The 22,105-nt window shown below is 41.9% G+C and overlaps 1 protein-coding gene across 1 annotated transcript in view; it reads left to right on the top strand.

The window, feature by feature from the left end:
- cmya5 (cardiomyopathy associated 5) overlaps positions 1–20,691 on the top strand; it is a 31,546-nt gene extending 10,855 nt beyond the window's left edge. The window contains exons 4-14 of the mRNA XM_034170186.1: positions 5,601–5,696; positions 6,718–6,936; positions 7,041–7,063; positions 7,169–7,293; positions 7,455–7,589; positions 10,643–10,789; positions 12,392–12,539; positions 17,118–17,251; positions 17,344–17,452; positions 19,585–19,761; positions 19,846–20,691. Coding sequence (XP_034026077.1) covers positions 5,601–5,696; positions 6,718–6,936; positions 7,041–7,063; positions 7,169–7,293; positions 7,455–7,589; positions 10,643–10,789; positions 12,392–12,539; positions 17,118–17,251; positions 17,344–17,452; positions 19,585–19,761; positions 19,846–20,098 — 1,566 coding nt within the window. The 3' untranslated portion in view covers positions 20,099–20,691. The remainder of the gene's footprint in view (positions 1–5,600; positions 5,697–6,717; positions 6,937–7,040; positions 7,064–7,168; positions 7,294–7,454; positions 7,590–10,642; positions 10,790–12,391; positions 12,540–17,117; positions 17,252–17,343; positions 17,453–19,584; positions 19,762–19,845) is intronic.
- The last annotated feature ends 1,414 nt before the right edge of the window (positions 20,692–22,105 follow it).

The following is a 22,105-nucleotide window of genomic DNA, read 5'->3' as shown; positions in this document are numbered from 1 at the left end:
CTCAGTACTACTGTATACACACAGGGTGGGGGCTTGACCTTACACACCCCTTGATGAAGCGCATTGGCGAGAATACTGATTTGCTTTTACCAGGAAGAAACCTGAAGTAGACCTGAGTGAATGGCGTGGACATTTGCTATGTCCATTCTACCAAGACAGTACACAAACCACAACACAAGACTCAAACACACATAGAGTCAACTTGTAACAGAGTATTTGCAGTTTGAAACAACCGCATATAGCAATATATCAGTGACAAACATGATACTGTGACACCATGCACATTTTTTTAGCTTTGTTAGCAAGTACTTATAAATACGAGGTCTATTAGAAAAGTATCCGACCTTATTATTTTTTTCAAAAACCATATGGATTTGAATCACATGTGATTGCGTTGGACAAGCTTGAACCCTCGTGCGCATGCGTGAGATTTTCCACGCCTGTCGGTTGCGTCATTCGCCTGTGAGCAGGCTTTGAGTGAGGAGTGGTCCACCACCCTCGGCGGCTATTCATTGTCAGGAAATGGCGGAATGATTTGGGCTTTTTTTCCATCAGAATTTTTTCAGAAACTGTTAGAGACTGGCAGCTGGAAACCATTCGAAAAATTTATCTGGCTTTCGGTGAAAATGTTACGGGCTTGGTAGAGAATAAGGAGTGTTACTGTCGCTTTAAGGACGGCCCCCAGTGGCTGTGGGGTGCGCCGCGCTCCGAAGCCGCCATTGACAGGCTGAACGACCATTTCATTTCTAAACGGATGGCTGTCTGGATCCGTGACCATCGTGTGCCATTTCTCTGGTTATCACAAGAGCTGGACATCAACCATTTTCCAGCAGATTTCACTTTTAACAAGAGATTTTGTCATGGAAAGCCAAGTGGAGGCTTCGCGCGTCACGATGGATTTGCTACTGGAGCGAGACAAAACCACCTCCGTTTTGGTCTCACAGGACGGCTTTGAGATGGCGTTCAGACAGCTGTCGGTGGTTTTTCCATCGAGTGATTATCCAAGAAATTGTGGATGTGCCTGGACATGCCAGAACATGTCCCGTGAGGCTTCATCATGGTGTTGCTGTGCACCATCCTCAGTGCTGCTTTTGATACTGTTGACCATAAAATTTTATTACAGAGATTAGAGCATGCCATAGGTATTAAAGGCACTGCGCTGCGGTGGTTTGAATCATATTTATCTAATAGATTACAATTTGTTCATGTAAATGGGGAATCTTCTTCACAGACTAAGGTTAATTATGGAGTTCCACAAGGTTCTGTGCTAGGACCAATTTTATTCACTTTATACATGCTTCCCTTAGGCAGTATTATTAGACGGCATTGCTTAAATTTTCATTGTTACGCAGATGATACCCAGCTTTATCTATCCATGAAGCCAGAGGACACACACCAATTAGCTAAACTGCAGGATTGTCTTACAGACATAAAGACATGGATGACCTCTAATTTCCTGCTTTTAAACTCAGATAAAACTGAAGTTATTGTACTTGGCCCCACAAATCTTAGAAACATGGTGTCTAACCAGATCCTTCCTGTTAATTCTAGAATAGAATTTAAAATTCTTCTTCTTACTTATATGGTTTTGAATAATCAGGTCCCATCTTATCTTAGGGACCTCATAGTACCATATCACCCCAATAGAGCGCTTCGCTTTCAGACTGCAGGCTTACTTGTAGTTCCTAGGGTTTGTAAGAGTAGAATGGGAGGCAGAGCCTTCAGCTTTCAGGCTCCTCTCCTGTGGAACCAGCTCCCAATTCGGATCAGGGAGACAGACACCCTCTCTACTTTTAAGATTAGGCTTAAAACTTTCCTTTTTGCTAAAGCTTATAGTTAGGGCTGGATCAGGTGACCCTGAACCATCCCTTAGTTATGCTGCTATAGACTTAGACTGCTGGGGGGTTCCCATGATGCACTGAGTGTTTCTTTCTCTTTTTGCTCTGTATGCACCACTCTGCATTTAATCATTAGTGATTGATCTCTGCTCCCCTCCACAGCATGTCTTTTTCCTGGTTCTCTCCCTCAGCCCCAACCGGTCCCAGCAGAAGACTGCCCCTCCCTGAGCCTGGTTCTGCTGGAGGTTTCTTCCTATTAAAAGGGAGTTTTTCCTTCTCACTGTTGCCAAGTGCTTGCTCACAGGGGGTCGTTTTGACCATTGGGGTTTTTATGTAATTATTGTATGGCCTTGCCTTACAATATAAATCGCCTTGGGGCAACTGTTTGTTGTGATTTGGCGCTATATAAATAAAATTGATTGAATTGATTGATTGATAATTTTTTGATACCTGTATCAGTTCTGATCAGGGCTTTGAACCAGAATTGTTTTTTTTCCAACTGGTTTGTTCAGAACAAACTAAATTGATGTTCCTGAACCGGTTAGAACTAAAAATATAGTTCCCAAACTGGTTAATACAGTAACATGTCAGCTATGGGACTCTGAAAACACTGTATATGCCAGACCTGTATGTGACGCTCCCATGATAAAGGAGAAGATGAGAGCATGCACTGTAGCAGGCAGCAGAAATGAGAACTTTCCAAAATGGGGCACTGAGTCAAATGAAGCCTTTTAAGAGAAAGATGGTCTGTGCTGTTGACCTGAAATAGACGTTTTGTGTATTTAAAGCTAAGCAGTGTGTTTCTTGTATTTTTTTAAAAGACACAGCACTGTTGCTCTCTGCATCACAGAGAAGCCAGCACAGACCCACTGCTGCCCATTGATTGTCTCAGCAGCAAAAGCTCCAGTCCTCACAGGACCAGTCATACAGTTTGGCTGTTAAAATATTAAAACCATTCATACACTGAGTAAATCTAAAGTCTTAATTTGATTTGTTAGGTCATTTCAGTCAGATTCATCCTCACAGCCTGACAAGCCTTTTTTTGTAAGCCAATGTCTGGGGAATAGTTTAATTCCTTAAAAAAGTCCCTCAGTGTTTGTCTGCTCCAGGTGCATTTTTCAGCCTGAACCAGAGAACTGCAGCACTCCCGCCAACAACATCCAAAATAAACGACAGGCTGAGTCTTCTTCTGTCAGGTTTATTGGAGGTTTGCAAACCGACACAGTGCAGTTCTTAGGAAGAGTTCTTGGAACAGTTCTTTTATCTTAGCACAGTGTCAGACAGGAACAAGAGAGAACAGGATCCCACTGAGATGAGAAGGAACTTAACTGGCGTGAAGCAGAGCTGCGCTCTGAGCTGAGAGCCGAGGAGTTCCAAGGTGAGGGGCTGTGCAGGGATCCAGGGGCCAGGAACCAGGATAGCGTGGGAGCCATTCAGGACAGCGTCTGGAACACCAGGAAAGACAGTTCGCTCTAATACGGGAATTAGAGAGTTGGCCAGGTTACGTTGAGTTTAGCTGTGGGAAGCTTCGACGCCTTAGGCGCATGGGAGCAGCAGGAAGATGCAGTCAAGGTCACAGAGAAGCATTCAGGCTTGGTCCTCATGGAATGTTTGGATCATAGGTCATGGATCGTGGAAGACTCCGTCACGAACCTGGCCCCAGGAAAAGTACACCAACCAAAAATCCGGCAACACTGATCAGAAAGTCTGAGTTTATATAGTCTACCGCTCATCAGCCACTCATACACTCCAGGTGTGCAGCAGCGATGAGCGGTAAGGAGAAGCCGGTGTAGACCTCAACAGAGGGTGCCACCTGGGGGAAAAACTCACACATGACAACAGGTTTAAAAACAGAATAAAAATCAGGGATCAGGGGGAAACCATGACAATAATAGACTAAAAATGAGCAGCAAATATCATTTATAGTACGAGTTTATGTCTTCATGTTAGACGTGTCGGTGACATCGCTGTTTCCCAGATGTTTGATCAGTTTAACAGTAGTCACTGAAATGATGATGTTGAAACAAACGGCGTGCTGTAATAAAACAACACGTCATGGTTCACTTTACCAGCAGTATTATAACACACAGCTCTTAAAGACTGGCTTTAGTTTGAGTCATCAGATTATAAACTGCTCTTAAATCAGTCAGCCACCCTCGCTGGCAGCCTGCTGTCTTGCACATGAAGTAGCTGTGATGTAACGTGCCTTTCTGACTAGTGAAAAAAGCGTGGTTTGACAACATCATGGAGGAACTGAGATGTGATCTCGCCCTCTGGGTCAGCAGAGGGTCGGTCTGTCCTTTATTTGTCAGTCCTGAAGCTTCTCTCAGACAACTTTGAACCCCAGAACAAGATTTTAGTTCTGGTTATGTTTGCATAAGGTCAAAACATTGTGCAATGTGATAACAAACTCAAAGTCATCCCACAACCAGGTCTTACCGTCATTTACAGATGGTGTCTCTGACGTGTGATACCAGATGAGAAAATATTGATAGCTGGACTCTTTTATTAAGAGAAAGATCAGAGTTGTAATAGAAGTCTGGTTTGAACACCAAACTGAGAAATCATTCTTGAAGTTTATCAAAACAAGGTGTGAGAATGTGTAATTCAGTCCACACAAGCACATGCACACCTGTTTTCTGACTAGAAGAGGGAGCCGGCCTCAGGAGGAGCAGGGGGCCATACAGTGACCCAGCATGACCCGGTTAAATGTGAGCTCCCACCGACTTAGTCATGTTACAGGATGACAGGGGATTTCCCCTGAAAGCTGCACCAGGCAGCACGTTTACATAAATCATTAAAAGAGAACCACAAAATCTATCAGTGCATCATAATGTTTCCAAGCTTCTCAGTGCTATGAAGTACAAGGTGACCCAAACCCCCTGCCCCCCAGAACTAAAAAACTGTAATAAATCCTACAAAGGTACCTACGTACTTAAACTTCACTCTGTGTACGATCATTCCCCAAAGTTTCAGTTATGTTGGTTGCTTTGCATAAAAGTCATGTCCTTTCAAAATTCTACTCCAAATGGTATGATTTGTTGCCGAAATAGGCCTCCAGGCGAAATGTCTTTTTTTGGTTGACCAAGAAATGTTGGCTGACCAAGACATGTTGGGGAGTCTTCCCTAACATGTCTTGGTCAGCCAAGGAAAGACCAGACTATTGTTCCAATTTTGCCTGGAGCCCTATTTCACCAATGAATCATACCACTTGGAGCGTAATTTTGTAGGGACATGACTTTTATGCAAAGCAACCAAGATAACTGAAACTTCGGGGAATGATCGTACACAGTGATATACAGACTGAAGTTTAAGTCCAGCAAATTTCAAGACATTTGCTGGACCTTTGTAGGATTTATTACAATTTTTATGGGTTCTGGGTTTTTTTTGGGGGGGGGGGGGTTCACTCTGTAATTCAAAACAGAGTCATCAACTGTTTCCACAAAATGTTTGTCTAACCAGTACTAGTTAACCTGGTGAGAATTAGCACATAACTTCCCCCAGCAAGTAAAGAACCTTGGGGTCCCTGCATAATTTAAGACCAAAAATCTGCTCTTTAACCTTTGTTGTTGTTGTTGCAATACAGTGAGTGAGTTATTTTATTGGTGCCCAAGATCAAAACAGGCATTTTGAGTTCTTTTCAGAAAAAAAATATTCGGTTGGAGGAAAGAGAGACATTTTAGAATTACTTTGTTTAATCCCAGCTGTATTTTGTAGTGACAGAAGGTTCTGTGTCTAATTGTACCAATGTTTGTAAAATAGGAGAAGTTGGGTGACTGGATCTCTGAGCTGCAGGGGAGATCGGAAAACATTGAGGACCTGGTGTCGGAGGTGGAGCTGGCCTACAATTCTGTAGAGGTGATTCATGCTGATGAATGAGATCAAAAATACAATTTTTTTGTGATCTTGTGCAATTTCCTCTGCCAGGTTTTGTTCATGTTGCCTGCTTCTGTTGGCTTCTTGGATCTGTATGTTGGATGAGATGACTTAAGCCAAAGGCCTTCACAATAAAAGCATATTATTGTATATGTTAAAAATATAACTGAACCTGATGGATTACAACAGTGAATTTCTTCAGTTAATTTTCCTTCTCATGTTATGCTACCCAGTGAGGATCCTTGGGTACCACTGGAACAATTTAATTTCTTTATTTTTTTTTAATGAAATGAGCGGTTACTTATTGAGAATCACTTGTGCTGTCGAGGCTACGGCATTTTTGCCATGTGGCACATTTTTCTGTGCATGATAAAGCACATAGATACTTCATAGTGGAGTGGAACAGTTAAGGATTTTCACACAAGATGATCAAATATAGGTTTGCGTTTCCCCAGAAGCCTAGAACTTCTTCAGCGTTGTAAGACATGTCTTGGTGGATTCCCTCATTAGTTTAATTCTTGCACAGTCTCTCAATTTTTTGACAACTACTTACTCCACGCAGATTTGCATACGGTGCCATACTGATGGATCCATCCTGGAACTTGTTGGAATTAAACTGGCTCTAAAAAGTGACTTAAAAAAATGGATTATATTTATTTTGTCAAATCACTTATGGGCTTTAAATATATATTCAAATAGCTGTGATTCCTAAACAGTTCATGTCATATTTTTGTTTAATCCCTTGAATTAAAGCTGAAAGTCTACACCACAAGAACATTTTGTTTCATTTCAACTCCAGTGTGTTGGTGAACAAAGGCAACAAAAATTGCTCAATTACAAATGGACCTGACTGTATCTGTTTATCTGTGTATAAATAAACCAACGTGTGTGTGGCTGTGGTTGGCTGTGGACTTGGCAGAGGTACGCACTACAATGAGTACCTTTCTAGTGATCAATGTGAAAATTAGAGCATCTCCTGTTCGCCCCCTCTTCTCTCACTCAGGACCAGTGTGTGGCCAGTGAGGAGGCCATGCAGGTGCAGAATGAGGAGATGATGGCGCTGGTGATGGACCAGTACAACAACATGTCTGTCAGTATGGAGGAGGAAAAGAAGATCAAACTAGAACAGCTCTACGACCAGATCGTCTCCTTCCAGGGGAGCATTGACGCTGCCAAGTCTACCCTGGAGACCACAGCCAGAGAGGCTGAGACTGATGCACGTGTGAGTCTTCTTTGTTGCACCTGTTGTTGACTAAATGTTTCACACACACTTAATGTTCTCAATTTTATGATTAAGCCCTTTTGTTTCTTTTTTTTCCCTGTTAGTCTCCTGAGGATATTCATGCAAGGTAAGTTTTTATGTTGAATTAAGTGTGAGTTGTTTCATATGAACATTTTGCTGAATAGAGACACTGCAACTAATGTAACGTTCTATTTTGTTGTTGTCTGGTCAGGCTGAAGGCAGCTCTGGACTCAGCCATGTCTCTGGAGCTGGGTCCCAGGGGGCTGCTGGTGTTTGAGGACTACGCCAAGGGCAATGCTTCCAGCTCTCACATCACACATCGTAAAGGAATCCCAGGTAGGTCTGCTAAGAACACACCTTTGGAGATGTAGCCAATGAATCTAGTGTATTTGTAGCATTGGTAGGTCACTGCTGAGTCACCAACACTAAATGCAACCAGTGGTCTTGATCACCAAAGAAGGCATCTCTCTAAAATAGCTTATGTATTTCTGCATCAGTGTCTCAGAAGCCGACATTGCAACCTCAAGAGCCGGGCTCAGCAACCAGCACCAGTGTCACCGTTTACTGGAGAGTCAACCCTGGAGATATCATAGACTGCTTCCAGGTGTACTGCATGGAGGATCCACAAGGGGGTAAAGACATTTAAACTCACAAATGCTAGCCCAAGTCAGTTCATGTCAGGTCCAGGAGCATGTGCTGGTGCCATATGGTGCTGCATCCACCACACTACTGAACAACCTCAGGTCCTGGATACAGAGGTGGGACTAAGTCACCATCAAGTCACTCTCAAGTCATGAAACTGCAAGTCCCAAGTCAGCTGACTTGCAGTTTCATGACTTCAGAGTCTTTGCCTGTATAGCAACCACCCAGGTACAATGGACCATCTCCACCTCTTGAAAGTAACCATCTCTCTGCCTGTAGTCAGGTGAAACATGGGTGTTCTCTTGGTCTTTTTCAGTCCTCAAAACTGAAGTACCTGTGTGCTGGATTATGCACCAAAACGCCAAATGACCTGAATGCCATAGCTGATGCTTCCTTGCAATGCAAGTGATACTCCTCATCTGAGTCTCTCTAAGTAACCCCTCATTTGACACAGTCATTGCGACGGTATCTAGCGACCCCCAAAGAGACATCCAGTCATAACCTTAGGTCACTGGCTGGAGTCCAAGTCTCACAGCCATACAGTGAGATAGGAAGTACACACAACCCTAAAGACATGGACCTTCATTTTCCTTCAGAGGTATTGGCATCACCAAACATGTCTGTCCAGTGACCTCATGACTCCCAAGGTTCTTCGCAGACACCTGTGGATCTAAAAACCAGAGGGCCCTATGATATGTACATCACTGCTGAAATAATTGAATGTCTTTCAAGGTAGTCAAAATATTCCAGTCATTTTCTAACTTATTTCTTCAGCTGTTGACAGCATGATGTGCTGCCCCGGGGATAAACTGAGGATATCTCAGTTTAAAATTGAAATATAAGTATTTTTGACGTGAAGTTTAAGTTGTAATTACAGAATAATTTACTTCTACAGCGTTCTCAGAGATTGTAGAGCAGGTAGACAGGAGTTGTAGTTGTAGACAGTAGTTGTTGTAGTTGTTGACAGGAGTTAGGTTGCCAGTATGTGGACTTGGGTCCTGGTCAAACTGTCCTTGTCCTTGAACAAGACACTTCATCTGCATCATCAGTCTACCCAGCTGTAAATGGATACCGGCCTTGTTTGGTGAGGTAACCTGGCATCTGGTCCTGAGGGAGCCATACACTCTCATTTGCTTCAAGTTGTGAAATCCAGGGATGTGCACTGTGTAGGACTTTGCATGTTCTCTCTGTGAATATTTCCCTGGTAATCCTGTAGCCCCACTGGTTTCTTCTTGTAGATCTGGAGTTGCATCAGAAGGGCATCTGGCATAAAAACTGTGCCAAATCAATATGTATGCTGCTGTGATGACCCCGAGTTAACCAGAGCAGCCAAAAGAAACCAAAAGCAAAAATATGTTGCGTAATGTCCATTTGCTTCTGATTCATTTGAACTCCAGTGGAGATTTTTCATGCATATAGTAATCTGAGTGAGTGCCTCAGTGACTGTATCCACATTCTTTCAGATATAAATGGACTGCATTTATATAGCGCTTTTCTATCTGCATCAGACGCTCAAAGCACTTAACAATAATGCCTCACCTTCACCCCGATGTGAAGATGCTGCCATACAAGGCGCTCACTACACACCGAGAGTAATAGGGGATTAATGACCTTGCCCAAGGGCCCTGAGTGATTTTCCAGTTAGGCTGGGATTTTAACCGAAGATCTTCTCAAGCCCAATGCCTTAACCATGAGACCATCACCTCCCCTATGATATAGATATGATGACTCCAAAACTAAGAATGCCACCATCTTATTTACTGTGTCACATGTTGGTATGTAAGAGATGATGTGATTACATTTTCATCAGTATAGGTATTTGATGTTCTGGCATGTCCAGGCACATCCACAATTTCTCGGATAATCACTCGATGGAAAAACCACCGACAGCTGTCTGAACGCCATCTCAAAGCAGTCCTGTGAGACCAAAACGGAGGTGGTTTTGTCTCGCTCCAGTAGCGAATCCATCGTGATGCGCGAAGCCTCTGCTCGGCTTTCCGTGACAAAATCTCTTGTTAAAAGTGAAATCTGCCGGAAAATGGGTGATGTCCAGCTCTTGTGATAACCAGAGAAATGGCACACGATGGTCACGGATCCAGACAGCCATCCGTTTAGAAATGAAATGGTCGTTCAGCCTGTCGATGGCGGCTTCGGAGCGCCGCGCGCCCCACAGCCACTGGGGGCCGTCCTTAAAGCAACAGTAACACTCCTTATTCTCTACCAAGCCCGTAACATTTTCACCGAAAGCCAGATAAATTTTTCGAATGGTTTCCAGCTGCCAGTCTCTAACAGTTTCTGAAAAAATTCTGATGGAAAAAAAGCCCAAATCATTCCGCCATTTCCTGACAATGAAAATCCGATGAGGGGGCTGGACCACTCCTCACTCAAAGCCTGCTCACAGGCGAATGACGCAACTGACAGGCGTGGAAAAACACACGCATGCGCACGAGGGTTCAAGCTTGTCTGACGCAATCACACGTGATTCAAATCCATATGGTTTTTAAAAAAATAATAAGGTCAGATACTTTTCTAATAGACCTCGTATGTAGCCCCAACTAAAAAAAAAGCACATCTATGCAAGATAATTTAATTTAATTTAGTTGGGCCTACATATATTTAGTATTAGATGGAAATCAAATCCAGCGAGTCAGTTTTTTGAGTGTAGAGATTCATTTTCACTTTTAAAGAGAATACTTTAAAAAAATCTATAATGAAACATGATTGCTTTTATGTAATTTTATTGATATAAAACAAAATGTAATTAAATGTGCTAAATTTATAAAGTACTTCTCCATCTACCAGCACCAGCGTGCTGCTGTGCACGCTGTGTGTTCAGCTGCACAGTGGGAGGCACCTGGAGATTAACAACGTGGCTCAAAGGCAGTTTAGTGATTTTACTGTCTGATTAGAGAACTGAACACATGACCGTCTGGTCACAAGCATGTTTCTCAAATTTTTTTGCGACCATTTTCAGGGTCACTCAGACTTTTACGCACAGCTGATTGTGCATGATATTAAACAGTGTGTGCGTGGTTGTCTCCAGCGGTGTCAGAGGAGTACCGTGTGACCGTGAAGGAGAGCTACTCTGTGCTGGAGGAGCTGGAGCCTGGCAAGACGTACAAAGTGTGGGTGATGGCCGTCAACTACACCGGCTGCTCTCTGCCCAGCGAGAGACTCACTTTCAGAACGGGTCAGTTCAGCTTCTGACAAAACCTCAGCTTTGCCTGGAAAAGATACTGGGCCTCATGTATCAACGTTGCGTACGGCGATATTTGAGCGTATATGGGGTGTACGCCAAAATGGCTGCGCTATTTGGCATTTATCAATGTGGTCGTTGGCGTACGCTGCGCTGAAAATATACACCAGGTCGAGAGGTGGCGTAAATTATACACCAAAATGAACCAGCACTGGAATCCACATAAAATGAAGATGATCAACATGATAAACAGTGCCATTATACAAATCAATGCATATGTTACATAAATAACACTTTCCTGATTATACTACATAATAATCAATACAAATCCCGCTTTTGCGGGATTGTTATGGAGCACGATCCGTGGTCACACCGCTGACAGGAAGGAAACTTGATGTGGTGTGATCGTTTTAGACTATGAATTGATATAACAACTGTAGTTTCATCATTCCCTTAATTTGCCCGTGCTGCAACCAGGTTTTGTCGTCTCCATTCGGTTGTCACAATAAAATAAATACAGAAATACATTTAAAAAATAAAGAAATCTGACAGTTTAGGCGTGTCTTATTAATTGAGCGAGCAAATATCCACATATCAAGAATTATTGACATGTGAAAAGAGAATACAGTGGTCCCTCGCTATAACGCCGTTCACCTGTCGTGGCCTCGGAGTCTCGCGGAGTATTTAGTCCAATTTTGCATGCCTTTTTTTTTTTTACTGGTCAGTCACTATTAATAATTTCTTATGAGTCCGACCTCGTTCGTTGATCGTTAAAATTAAATTGTTAGTTCTAAATGCCATCATAATTATTTATAGGAAAATGTTCTATTTTTATTTCTCAAACAAATGTTTGGGCCTGAAACAGTTTGGTATTATTTTCCTACTAAGGTTTGAACTTTGAGAGTGTTTACAGACGATAGAAAAGTGAGAAAATGTTCATGCCTGATTGAGAAAGTGTATAAACTGTGTAGTGAGGGGTTTTACAGCTTTAAAACGTCTATAATAATCGTAAAAAATAACGCTGACTACGTCGCGGTTTCGCGTATTACCGGCTATTTTTTAGAACGTAACTCCAGCGATTAATGAGGGACCACTGTAACACTTTATTGATTATATACTACAAAACAATTGATACGACGGCCGCTTTTGACGCTCTATTGATTGGTGGAGTTCTTTTTCATTGCCGTCTCCCGACTTCCATGTCGTAAAATGAGGGTGTGTCTGAAGCGGAGTCTGAATATTTATGGACGTGTTTATTATAATTACGATCGTTTCCACCCGCCGCATTTATCAAGATCACGTCAGGCGTACGCTGGAAATGGGCAGGTGCGCACTGCTTGATACATGTCAGGGCACTTTGGTGTATTTCAAGTTTACGCCGTAAATTTACACCACAAGTGTGCAACATTGATACATGAGGCCCACTGTGTGTAGAGAGTCATCAGTGTGTCATTCTTTTTTGGGGGTGTAATTCTGTTACGTTAAAATATCCTAGAACAGCTGTGCCAGACAAAAACGGAATAACGGGAACTATGCCCCACGGGTAGGAGAATGAGTCACTTTGAGTCGTGCTGACTGTTTTCGTCTGCCCACCAGCTCCACCAGTTCCTGTGATTGACACAGAACGCTGCACTGTCATGTGGGATTCAGCCACGCTGAGGTGGAACTCAGCCACAGAAACTCCTGGACAGACGTACACTTTGGAGTACTGTCGTCAGTATGACCTGGAGGGAGAGGGGCTCAGGTGAGCCTCACACAATACTCTCATCATACCGCAGCACTATTATCACCTCCACCAGGTTTTTAATACTTAATATCTCAAAAAGACATAAAATGTTTGAATGAAATTTGATAGAGGTCAGCCTCATGTGGGGAACAAAGTGATTAGATTTAACAGAGTGGGTCTTGATCCCGATTCTTTTAATCCTGTCGTTATGATTGCTGATTAGTGCAACAATCCAGATCAAAGGAAAAGATCCCCTGATTCGGTGACAAAGACAGATGTGGCTTATTAGTGGTTAGCAGTGTTGACACAGAGCAAGAAGGTCCTGGGATCACTTCCCACCTGGGTCTTTCTGTGTGGAGTTTGCATGTTCTCCCCGTGTCTCTGTTGGTTTTTTCTGGGTACTCTGATTTCCTCCCACTAACAAACAAACCCTTATTTAGGGTCTGTTCCTTTCTCTGCCCCTGACCAAGGCAGCATCTCTACATCTGGAGTTGGTCCCCTGGCGCCAGACTGTGGCTGCCCACTGCTCCTAGTGGTTGGATTGAGTCTAACTATAATTAGGATGAGTTAAATGCAAAGGGCACATTTCTTTGTATGTGTTTATCTATGTGCAATGACAATAAAGGCCCTTCTTCTTATCAAAGATGGGTGATCAAAGATCATCATTCAGGATTTAAATCTTGAATTCAAAGATCAGCTGTTAAAGGTCATCAGTCAGGCTGTAATTATGTTAGAGATCAAACAAATAGCCTGAAACAGGGTGATGAGTGTAAAGTTTGGAATTGAAGGGGTGATGATGAATATCATCAGGGCATATGCCCCACAGGTAGGTTGTCAGATTTCTTGAATGAGTTAGATGAGGTGGTGGAAAGTGTACCCAAGCATGAAAGAGTGGTGTTAGGAGCCGACTTCAATGGGCATGTTGGCGAAGGGAACAGAGGTGATGACAAAGTAATGGGTACATATGGTATCAAGGACAGGAATGTGGAAGGGCAGATGGTAGTTGGAGAAAGGTGCACACAGGTGGACTACATTCTTTGATGGAGATGCAAGCTAAAAGAAATTGGAGACTTAAAGGTGGTGGCAGGAGAGAGTGTAGCTAGACAGCATAGGATGGTGGCTTGTAGGATGACTTTAGAGGTGAACAGTGGTGGGCACAGTTCCACTAATCGCTAATTATCAAAGCTAACTTTTTGTTAGCGGATTAGCTTTTCAGCTAACTTCAAACGCCATCAGTGGACCAATTAGCTTCCAATGAATTTAATTCCAATAACCTTTAGACCGCTAACATTTTTTTACATACTTAGTAATTGGTGAAAACATTATAAACCCCTTTGGCTCCTGTCTGCTATGTATTTTGCAACAGTGAGGCAGCTAAGAGGAGCTGAGCTCAACTCTACCCCAGAAGAAAGGGCCTGGCCACCAGGCTGCCACAAAAAAAAAAGCAAAACAAAAGTCATTACCTTCTACAACATACAGTGGTCCAGCCATGAGGCTGAAGTCCTCAAAAGGAAAGCAGGTTTGACTTATGGTTTTGATTTATAAACCAAATTAATCCGGATAGTTTAAACGTCATTAATGTCAACTCTGTCATTTGTACAAAGTGAAAATATAACACATATCTTTTAATTTTAAAATAATGCTCTAATTCAGAAGTTTTGAACATATTAACACACACACAGATGCCAAATTTCATTATGCGTAAACTGAGCCTGCGATCACCGATTGGTTGATTAATTTAACCAACACAAAACTTAACATGTGTTGGTTTTTACAAATAAATGTGTATTTGTAAAATATGTCTTTTTTTTCATTTGTTAAAAAAAAGGCATTTGCAAAACTGAAAATTCTGCTTATTAAGATGTGATTCAGCCAGGTAGCAACAAATATGTGATGTAACCATTCATTCAATATAACCAACCATTCTATGTATTTTGACCCATCTACTGGATGGCATATTACATACTGGCATATTATGTTACTATGCTTTTTTACTCTTTTACTATGCCTTGTAATCTTTTAATCCATTTTATTTTGTTTTCTGAATTGTTTTGTGTGAAGCGACTTGAGGTGATGCTGTTATGATTTGGCCCAATATAAAGTGAATAAATTGAATTGAAATTAAGGTTCAGTTTACCAAATGCAGCTTGGCAACTGTGTGTGTTAATATGTTCAAAACCTCAGAATTAGTGCATTACTTTAAAATTAAAAGATATGTGTTATATTTTCACTTTGTACAAATGACAGAGTTGACATTAATGTAGTTAAACTATCCAGATTATTTGGTTTATGACCATAAGTCAAACCTGCTTTCCTTTTCAAGACATCTGCCTCACAGCTGGACCACTGTATTCTGTCAAGGTAAATGATGCTTCGCTACAGCAGTGGGTAGGGTGCACAAAGACAGACGTGTTGACTCATTGGCTGTGTTTGGGTTTGTGATCATCTTTGATTCTATCAGAAGCATTGGCGGTGCTTAAACTCAAAATTGGCTTGCCAATAGATGAGAGTGTACTGGAGACAACACTGAAAGGTATCGGTTAGTAGTTAGCTGTAGCTTCCGATAATTTTTTTGGTGGTTTATTGGTTAAGTGTTATAAAAGATAATTTGTCAGTTAGCTGATTAGCGGTTATCGAAGCTCACTTTTTGGTTAGCTTTGCCACCACTGAAGGTAAAGAAGAAGAATATGTGACCAGGGGACCTTTGTGGCCGGGACAGTGGTGGGATCAAACCCTGGTCTGCTCGAACTAAAGACCAGAACTCTATCAGGTCAGCCAAGGGGAATTCCCCGTTAGCCAAGCTAGCGGGAACGTCTTTTCAATCTGGACTTCATCTTGCAACATATCTCCCCACCATTTTTGACTTCGTCCCAAAGTCACAGGTGCATTTAAGCATGTCCTGTGACTACCCACATCCTGCCGACAATGCCAATTGTGACCGGAGGTCCTTTGTGGCCGGGACGGCGGTGGGATCGAACTAAAGACCAGAACTCTACCAAGTCAGCCAAAGGGGAATTCCCTGTTAGCCAAGCTAGCAGGAACATCTTTTCAATCCGGATTTCATCTTGCTACAAAGAAGAAGAAGAGAATGGGAGCTCAACAAAGGATCATGTGGTGGAAGCTGAAGCAAGAAGACTTATGTGAAATTCAGTGAGCATGTGAGAGAGGCACTGGATGAAGGGGAAGCAATTTTGGACAACTGGAAAAGTACTGCAGATGTGGTGAGGGAGACAGCTAGGAAGGTACTGGGTGTGACATCTGGACAACAGAAGGAAGACAAGGAGACTTGGTGGTGGAATGAAGATGTCCAAGAAAGCATTAGAAGAAAGCGCTTGGCAAAAAGGAATTGGGATAGTCGGAGAGATTGAGAAAGTAGACAAGAGTACAGGGATATGCGGCATAAGGCGAAAAGCGAAGTGGCAAAAGCTAAGGAAAAGGCATATAGCCAGCTGTACAAGAAGTTGAATAGTAAGGAAGGAGAGAAGGACTTGTACTGATTGGCCAGACAAAGGGCTGTAGCTGGAGAGGATCTGCAGCAGATTAGGGTGGTAAAAGATGCAGATGGGAATGTGCTGACAAGTGAGGAGAGTGTGTTGAGAAGGTGGAAGGAATATTTTGAGGATCTGAGGAATGAAGAAAATGAGAGACAGAAAAGGCTGGATGATGTGGATAGAGTAATTCAGGAAGTGCAATAGATTAGTAAGGATGAAGTGAGGGAAGCTATGAAGAGGATAAAGAGTGGATAGGCAGTTGGTCTAGATGACATTCCAGTGGAAGCATGGGAATGTCTAGGTGAGGTGGTAGTGGAGTTTCTAACCAGATTGTTTCATAAAATCTTGGAAAGTGACAGGATGCCTAAGGAGTGGCGATGACGTGTGCTGGTTCCTATTTTTAAGAACAAGGGTGACATGCAGAGCTGCAGTAACTACAGAGGCATAAAGTTGATCAGCCACAACATGAAGTTTTGGGAAAGAGTAGTAGAAGCTAGGCTTAGAAAACAAGTGAATATCTGTGAGCATTAATATGGTTTTCATGCCGAGAAAGAGCACTACAGATGCAGAGCTGAAGATGTGATTCTCTCTCTGGACAGAATTAGGAATGAACATATCAGAGGGACAACTCAGGTGGGATAGTTTGGAGACAAAGTCAGAGAGATGAGATTGAGATGGTTTGGACATGTGCAGAGGAGGGACACAGGGTATACAAAACCAGTCAACAGGTTTTTGACTGTTTGAGTTCCCCTCAAAGTTTTGGGCACCTAAAAAAATTACACGATTCTTTTATATCATCTATTAAAGATTTGAACAGATTAATCTTTGATACTTAATTGACTCAACTTTCTGTAGTCAAATCTATTAACAAATAATAATTTTGAAATAAATTTTGCGATGGTTGTGAAAGCCAGTCAATTATACATTTCAATATTAATTGTACATTTTATTAAAGTAACACATTTCAATCCTGATTACACTTGCAGACAGTAATGGCTTTGGAACAGCCAATTTTGTTTTTATCCACTTGGGCACACTTCCATGTATGAAGGCTAATTTTATTTATTTATTTATTTATTTTTTTCATTTGTGTGACTCTGCTCAGGTCCATGTCAGACATTAAAAGCTGTGAGCAGAATGTTCTCCTGCAGCCCAATGAGAATTATCTCTGCTATATCAAAGCTGTGAATGAGGCCGGAGCCAGTGAACAGAGCGAAGCCGCTCTCATTTCAACCAAAGGTAAGAAATATAATATTTAAACTCTGTAATGTGACACCAGCGCAGCTCGTAGACCCACGTCTCATAATTCTGTTTTTACTGATTCTAATCAGGGACGAGGTTTCACCTGTTGAGGTCATCAGCTCACCCTGCCCTGGAACTGTCAGCGGACTGCACCACGCTGAGCTACTCTCAGAGCTCACAAAACAAAACAGGCACCAGGTGAGCGTGCCTTCTTATCACACACACACACACATTTCTTAGTTTGATATAATTGTCATGACATGCACATGGTGTGATGAGGACAGTACCATCAGTACCCCATCGGTAGTAAAAGTGGAGTGAGGAATAAGGTGGCTTCACAATTTTGTTTTTTTTTCTATCCATGTTGCTTCACTGTTGGGCTAAAATCCTCCCTCTCTGCTGCGCACTCGCTGGCTCACATACACTGATGTTCTCACCCTATGACAGCAGAAGGTAGTGTCTGAGGCCAAGAAAGTTCTTGCCTTCGTGAAGATACTCTGTATGATTCGTTGCCTGCAGAGGTGCTACAGTTACGTCACAGCATCACTCAGTCTGAAATCCTTTGAGATTTTCAAATTAAAACACACTGCCGCACAGGACGAAAAAAAAACATTCATGGACATGAAGCCTTTAAGGTACAAGGAGCCGCTGTGGAGGGGTGAAAGAGCCACATGCAGCTCCAGAGCTGTGCGTTGCTGACCACCAGCTGGGTGGTTGCTATCCAGGACCCATGATGTGGTTGATGTGGCAACGCTTGACACCAACACATCCGTCCAGAACTGTCTTGATTGGACTCTCACCTTGACTTTTGAACCCGCAGACAGTCGCAGCAACAGTTGGTAATATTTCTCTTTCACACTATTTACACTTTTATCTCCATTAAACTTGTATTTTCACTTCTGTCTGTCTGTTTGAAGGATTATTAAATAAATTAATAATCCATTTTCATGAAACAGGATGGAACATGGGCAAAGGAAGAACTAATTAATCCCTTCTAGATTCAAGAGATCTCTCTCCTGCATCCACTTGGTATTTTATATATATTGAAAATAACCTTTGTTTCAATATGGAACACGGGCATCATCCCAGTGAACGGGAAGAAAGGACTTCTTGTCCTACTTCAGAAAGGAATGGGTGCTGTTCTGCATCGCAGTAACTACAGGGGTTTTCCACTTCTTTGTGTGCCAGGAATGGTGCTTAGAAGGATTAATTGGAGCAGGAGTAGGTCCCAGTTACTTGCTGCTCAGCGATTGGGGCTCTCAGGAACTCACTCTTCCCACCCAGGAACTCAACATCAGCTGGATCCTAGCAAGTGCAAATATAGCCCATGCTTTTTGGCAACTTGTGTTGAGTTTCATAAAGCATTGGATTCAACTGACCAAGATGTTCCTCTGTGGAACATCTTGAGAATTTACAACATTCCCAACAAGCTGTTGGAGTAGGGGCAAAATCTCTTGACTTCTCCCTAGATTTGGGGTCTGGATCCTAGTCTATTCAGTGCTTGCTGGGTGTTGGGTAGGTCGATGAAGACCAGTGACTTCACTGCTTTCACAACGAGGAAGGGATTACTGATTACTGATGCTGACTTTGTGGAGGATGCTGTGATCTTTGCAGGATCAATGGATGCCGATTACCTCACCTGAGAAGCTGAATAAAGTCAGAATGTCTGGATTTGCAACAGTCTCAGATCAAGCCAAAGGAATAGGCTTTCAAATGCTTCCTGGACACGGTGATCAGAAATGCATCTGTATGTTGTAAAGGTGTAGAACCTGTCAAGATTCACTTATCTTGGCAGTGACGTTCATGTTCTGTTCTAGGTTCTAGCCCTTTGCAATCCAAAGATGCCTGAGAAGACCTTATGGAGTCTTGAGGTCAATGGGAAAAGGTGTTTCTTGATGCTGATACCTTTCCAGGAGAACAAAGGTCAATGTCTTTAGGATCCTGGTACTTCCTGTACTACTCTATGGTTGTGAGACATGGATGCTAACCACTTATCTTTGGTGACAACTGGATGATTTTGTCACGAGATCTAAGTAATTCCATACAACTTGCATTGTGAGGGAATATCAGTGACAGCATTTTGGCCACATGGTGCGTTTCTCTGTACATGATTTGGCACACAGGTGCCTCAGTGCCCAGGACGCCAGCAGCTGCAGAAGGCCAAGTGGATGCCCTTGTTTCACCTGGCTGCAGCAGATACATGGTTATTTCTGAGATGTGGGAATTCTTTTAAGACAGCTGGTGACCCACCGTCTATTAGCTTGTTGAACAGGTAATATGTCCCCTTTAAATCTTGTACGTTTTCAAACCAGACCTTGTCTACTTTCCAGCTGCCCGTCCATCCTGGGTGACTTGTTACCAGCACAAGGTCGTTACTACTGGGAGACAGTTGTCTCGGGAAGGCCAGCTTACAGAATTGGAGTGGTCTACAGAACAGTCAGTAGGAACCGTCTACTGGGAGAGAACAACCTATCGTGGTGTTTGCAGTGTGTCCCGACATCCTCCAGGTATGGCACGCAAAAAACAAACAAACCAAAAACCTCACCCTTTTTGTCTTTTGCTCTAAACCTCCTTCCTTTATTTATCTGCAGTTGCAGGTTTCAGTTGCTCCATAATGATGTCCAGTCCAGCGTGTTTGTAACCGAGATGCCTGAGCGAGTGGGCACACTTCTGGATTACCAGCTTGGCCGTCTGTCTTTCTACAGTGTCCAAAGCGGTCAGTTATTAGGTAGCTTCAGCCACCGTTTCACCCAGCAATGCCACCCCGCTCTGGGCCTGGAGACAGCCGGCAGCCTGCAGCTCAGTGCCGTGCAGGAGGTGCCAAAGTTTGCAGAGCACAGCTAGTTCTGCTGGTTGTGTGGTACACAGCAAAGTGTATAGTTTATGTCACTGTCCTCCTGAAATATTCCACACACTGTGATGACAGAGACTTTTTGTAACTTTGAACAAAATTAACCAATTGCTTCAGAAAGCAATTTACTGTTTCAAAAGGTCCAAAAAGCTAAATCACTCATTTTTTCAGTCAATGATACACTGTTTCGAAATGTCTGAATTACTAATTAAAACAATTGCTCCAGAAAATGATTCAATATTTCATAATGTCCAAAACATAAAACTACCCGGTTGTTTCACTACTGTTTTGATGTGTTTGAAACACACACACAAAAAAATCAGTTTTTAAATGCTCAAAAACCTGAAACATTTCCCTCAGAAAATGATTGTTTGAAAAGGGTCATAATAGTAAAAAGTCCAATTGTTTCACTAAATGATACTGTTTGAAACTTTAAATAATTACTTTGGCTCAATTTGCACTATGTTAATAGGCTCAAAGCGTAAATGAAAACTTAAATGATTGTTTGAAATGGTTCATTACAGTAAAGTTTCTAATGGGTTTTCTAAGGGGCAGCACGGTGGATTAGCAGTTAGCACTGCTGCCTCACAGCGAGAAGGTCATGGGATCAATTCCCCCCTGTGGCCTTTCATTTGTGGAGTTTGCATGTTCTCCCCGTGTTTGCATGGGTTTGCTCTGGTTTCCTCCCACATTTAAAGACAGGCTGGCCCTGCGACAGACTGGTGTCCTGTCCAGGGTGTACCCCGCCTCACGCTCTATGACCACTGGGATAGGCCCTAGCCTCCCCCCATGACCCTTAATTGGTGTCAGCGGACATAGAAATTAGATGGATGTTTTGGTAAGTGATGCAATTTTGATATGCTTCAAAACATTAAATAATTCCTTCAAAAAAATTGAAATGCTTGAGAAACTAAAAAATAGTTGAAATGGAGAAGATGAAGGGACTCACTCACTAAAAATATGATGGATTAGTTCAAATGGTCAAAAGGATTAAACAAAACAATGCTTCATTGTTCACAAAACAATGATTCACTGTTTCAAAAGGCTCTAAATGTGAAACAGTAATATTCTTGATAAACTCAATGAAATAACTGAAATCAAATTATAATCTACTGGACAGCGAGATTTTTATTTTATTTTTTGAGAAAACCATTCAGTGGTTTGAAACAGGTGGAATAAAACAAATGTTCAAGGAAATGTTTGTTTAAAAAACAGTAAATGGAAAAAAAATGAAACACTTGCAACATTTAAAGTATTTATTGCTTTGAATTGCTTGATGCTGAAAACATTGTGGACATTTGGTGGACAGCACCCCCCATTAAAAAATCCTGGGTACGCCTCTGCTGTTGATTAAATGAGGTTTGTAGCTGTATTATTGAGAAAAGTGCTCACATCAAATGACACACTGACAGAGCATGCAATTAGTTTTTTTCTTCCAGATGCCTCAATAAGGCAATTTTGAATTTAATTTTAATTGAGTTAAATTCTGCATTTAAACACCAGACTTTCTTAACAAAAACAAAAATCTGAAGGTCTAATTCTTTCAGTGTTTTAAAAAGTTGTCAAAACAAAAAACAAACAAAAAAACTGAACTTTCAGTGTTTTAGAAAGTTGTAAAAAATAAATAAATAAAACAGAACTTTCAGTGTTTTAGAAAGTTGTAAAAATAAATAAATTAAACAGAACTTTCAGTGTTTTCAAAGATCCAGTCATTTTTGGGAGTGAGCTGAATCATTTGGATCTTCTTGTAATATTGACCATAAAGTCTTGGATGTGATTTATTTACATGGTAACTATTTCAAGCAGCTGCCGGCTCTGACTACATCCTGAAGTTAAACAATAATTTGTGGGTTTGTGAAACACTGAATTTACAGTTCTGTTGCTGCAGCACTTTTTCCACTGTGTTTTATATTGTGTATAGCCGTGTTTTATGTAAATAACCTTTGTAAACATTTGTGATGACTTCTATATTTTGTTATTGGAACTCACGGCTTTTCTTT

Source organism: Thalassophryne amazonica, chromosome 5 (assembly GCF_902500255.1).
Source record: "Thalassophryne amazonica chromosome 5, fThaAma1.1, whole genome shotgun sequence".
NCBI classification, from domain to species: domain Eukaryota; kingdom Metazoa; phylum Chordata; class Actinopteri; order Batrachoidiformes; family Batrachoididae; genus Thalassophryne; species Thalassophryne amazonica.
Note: the sequence above shows the minus strand (reverse complement) of the source record. Positions and strands in the feature narration are given on the sequence as shown.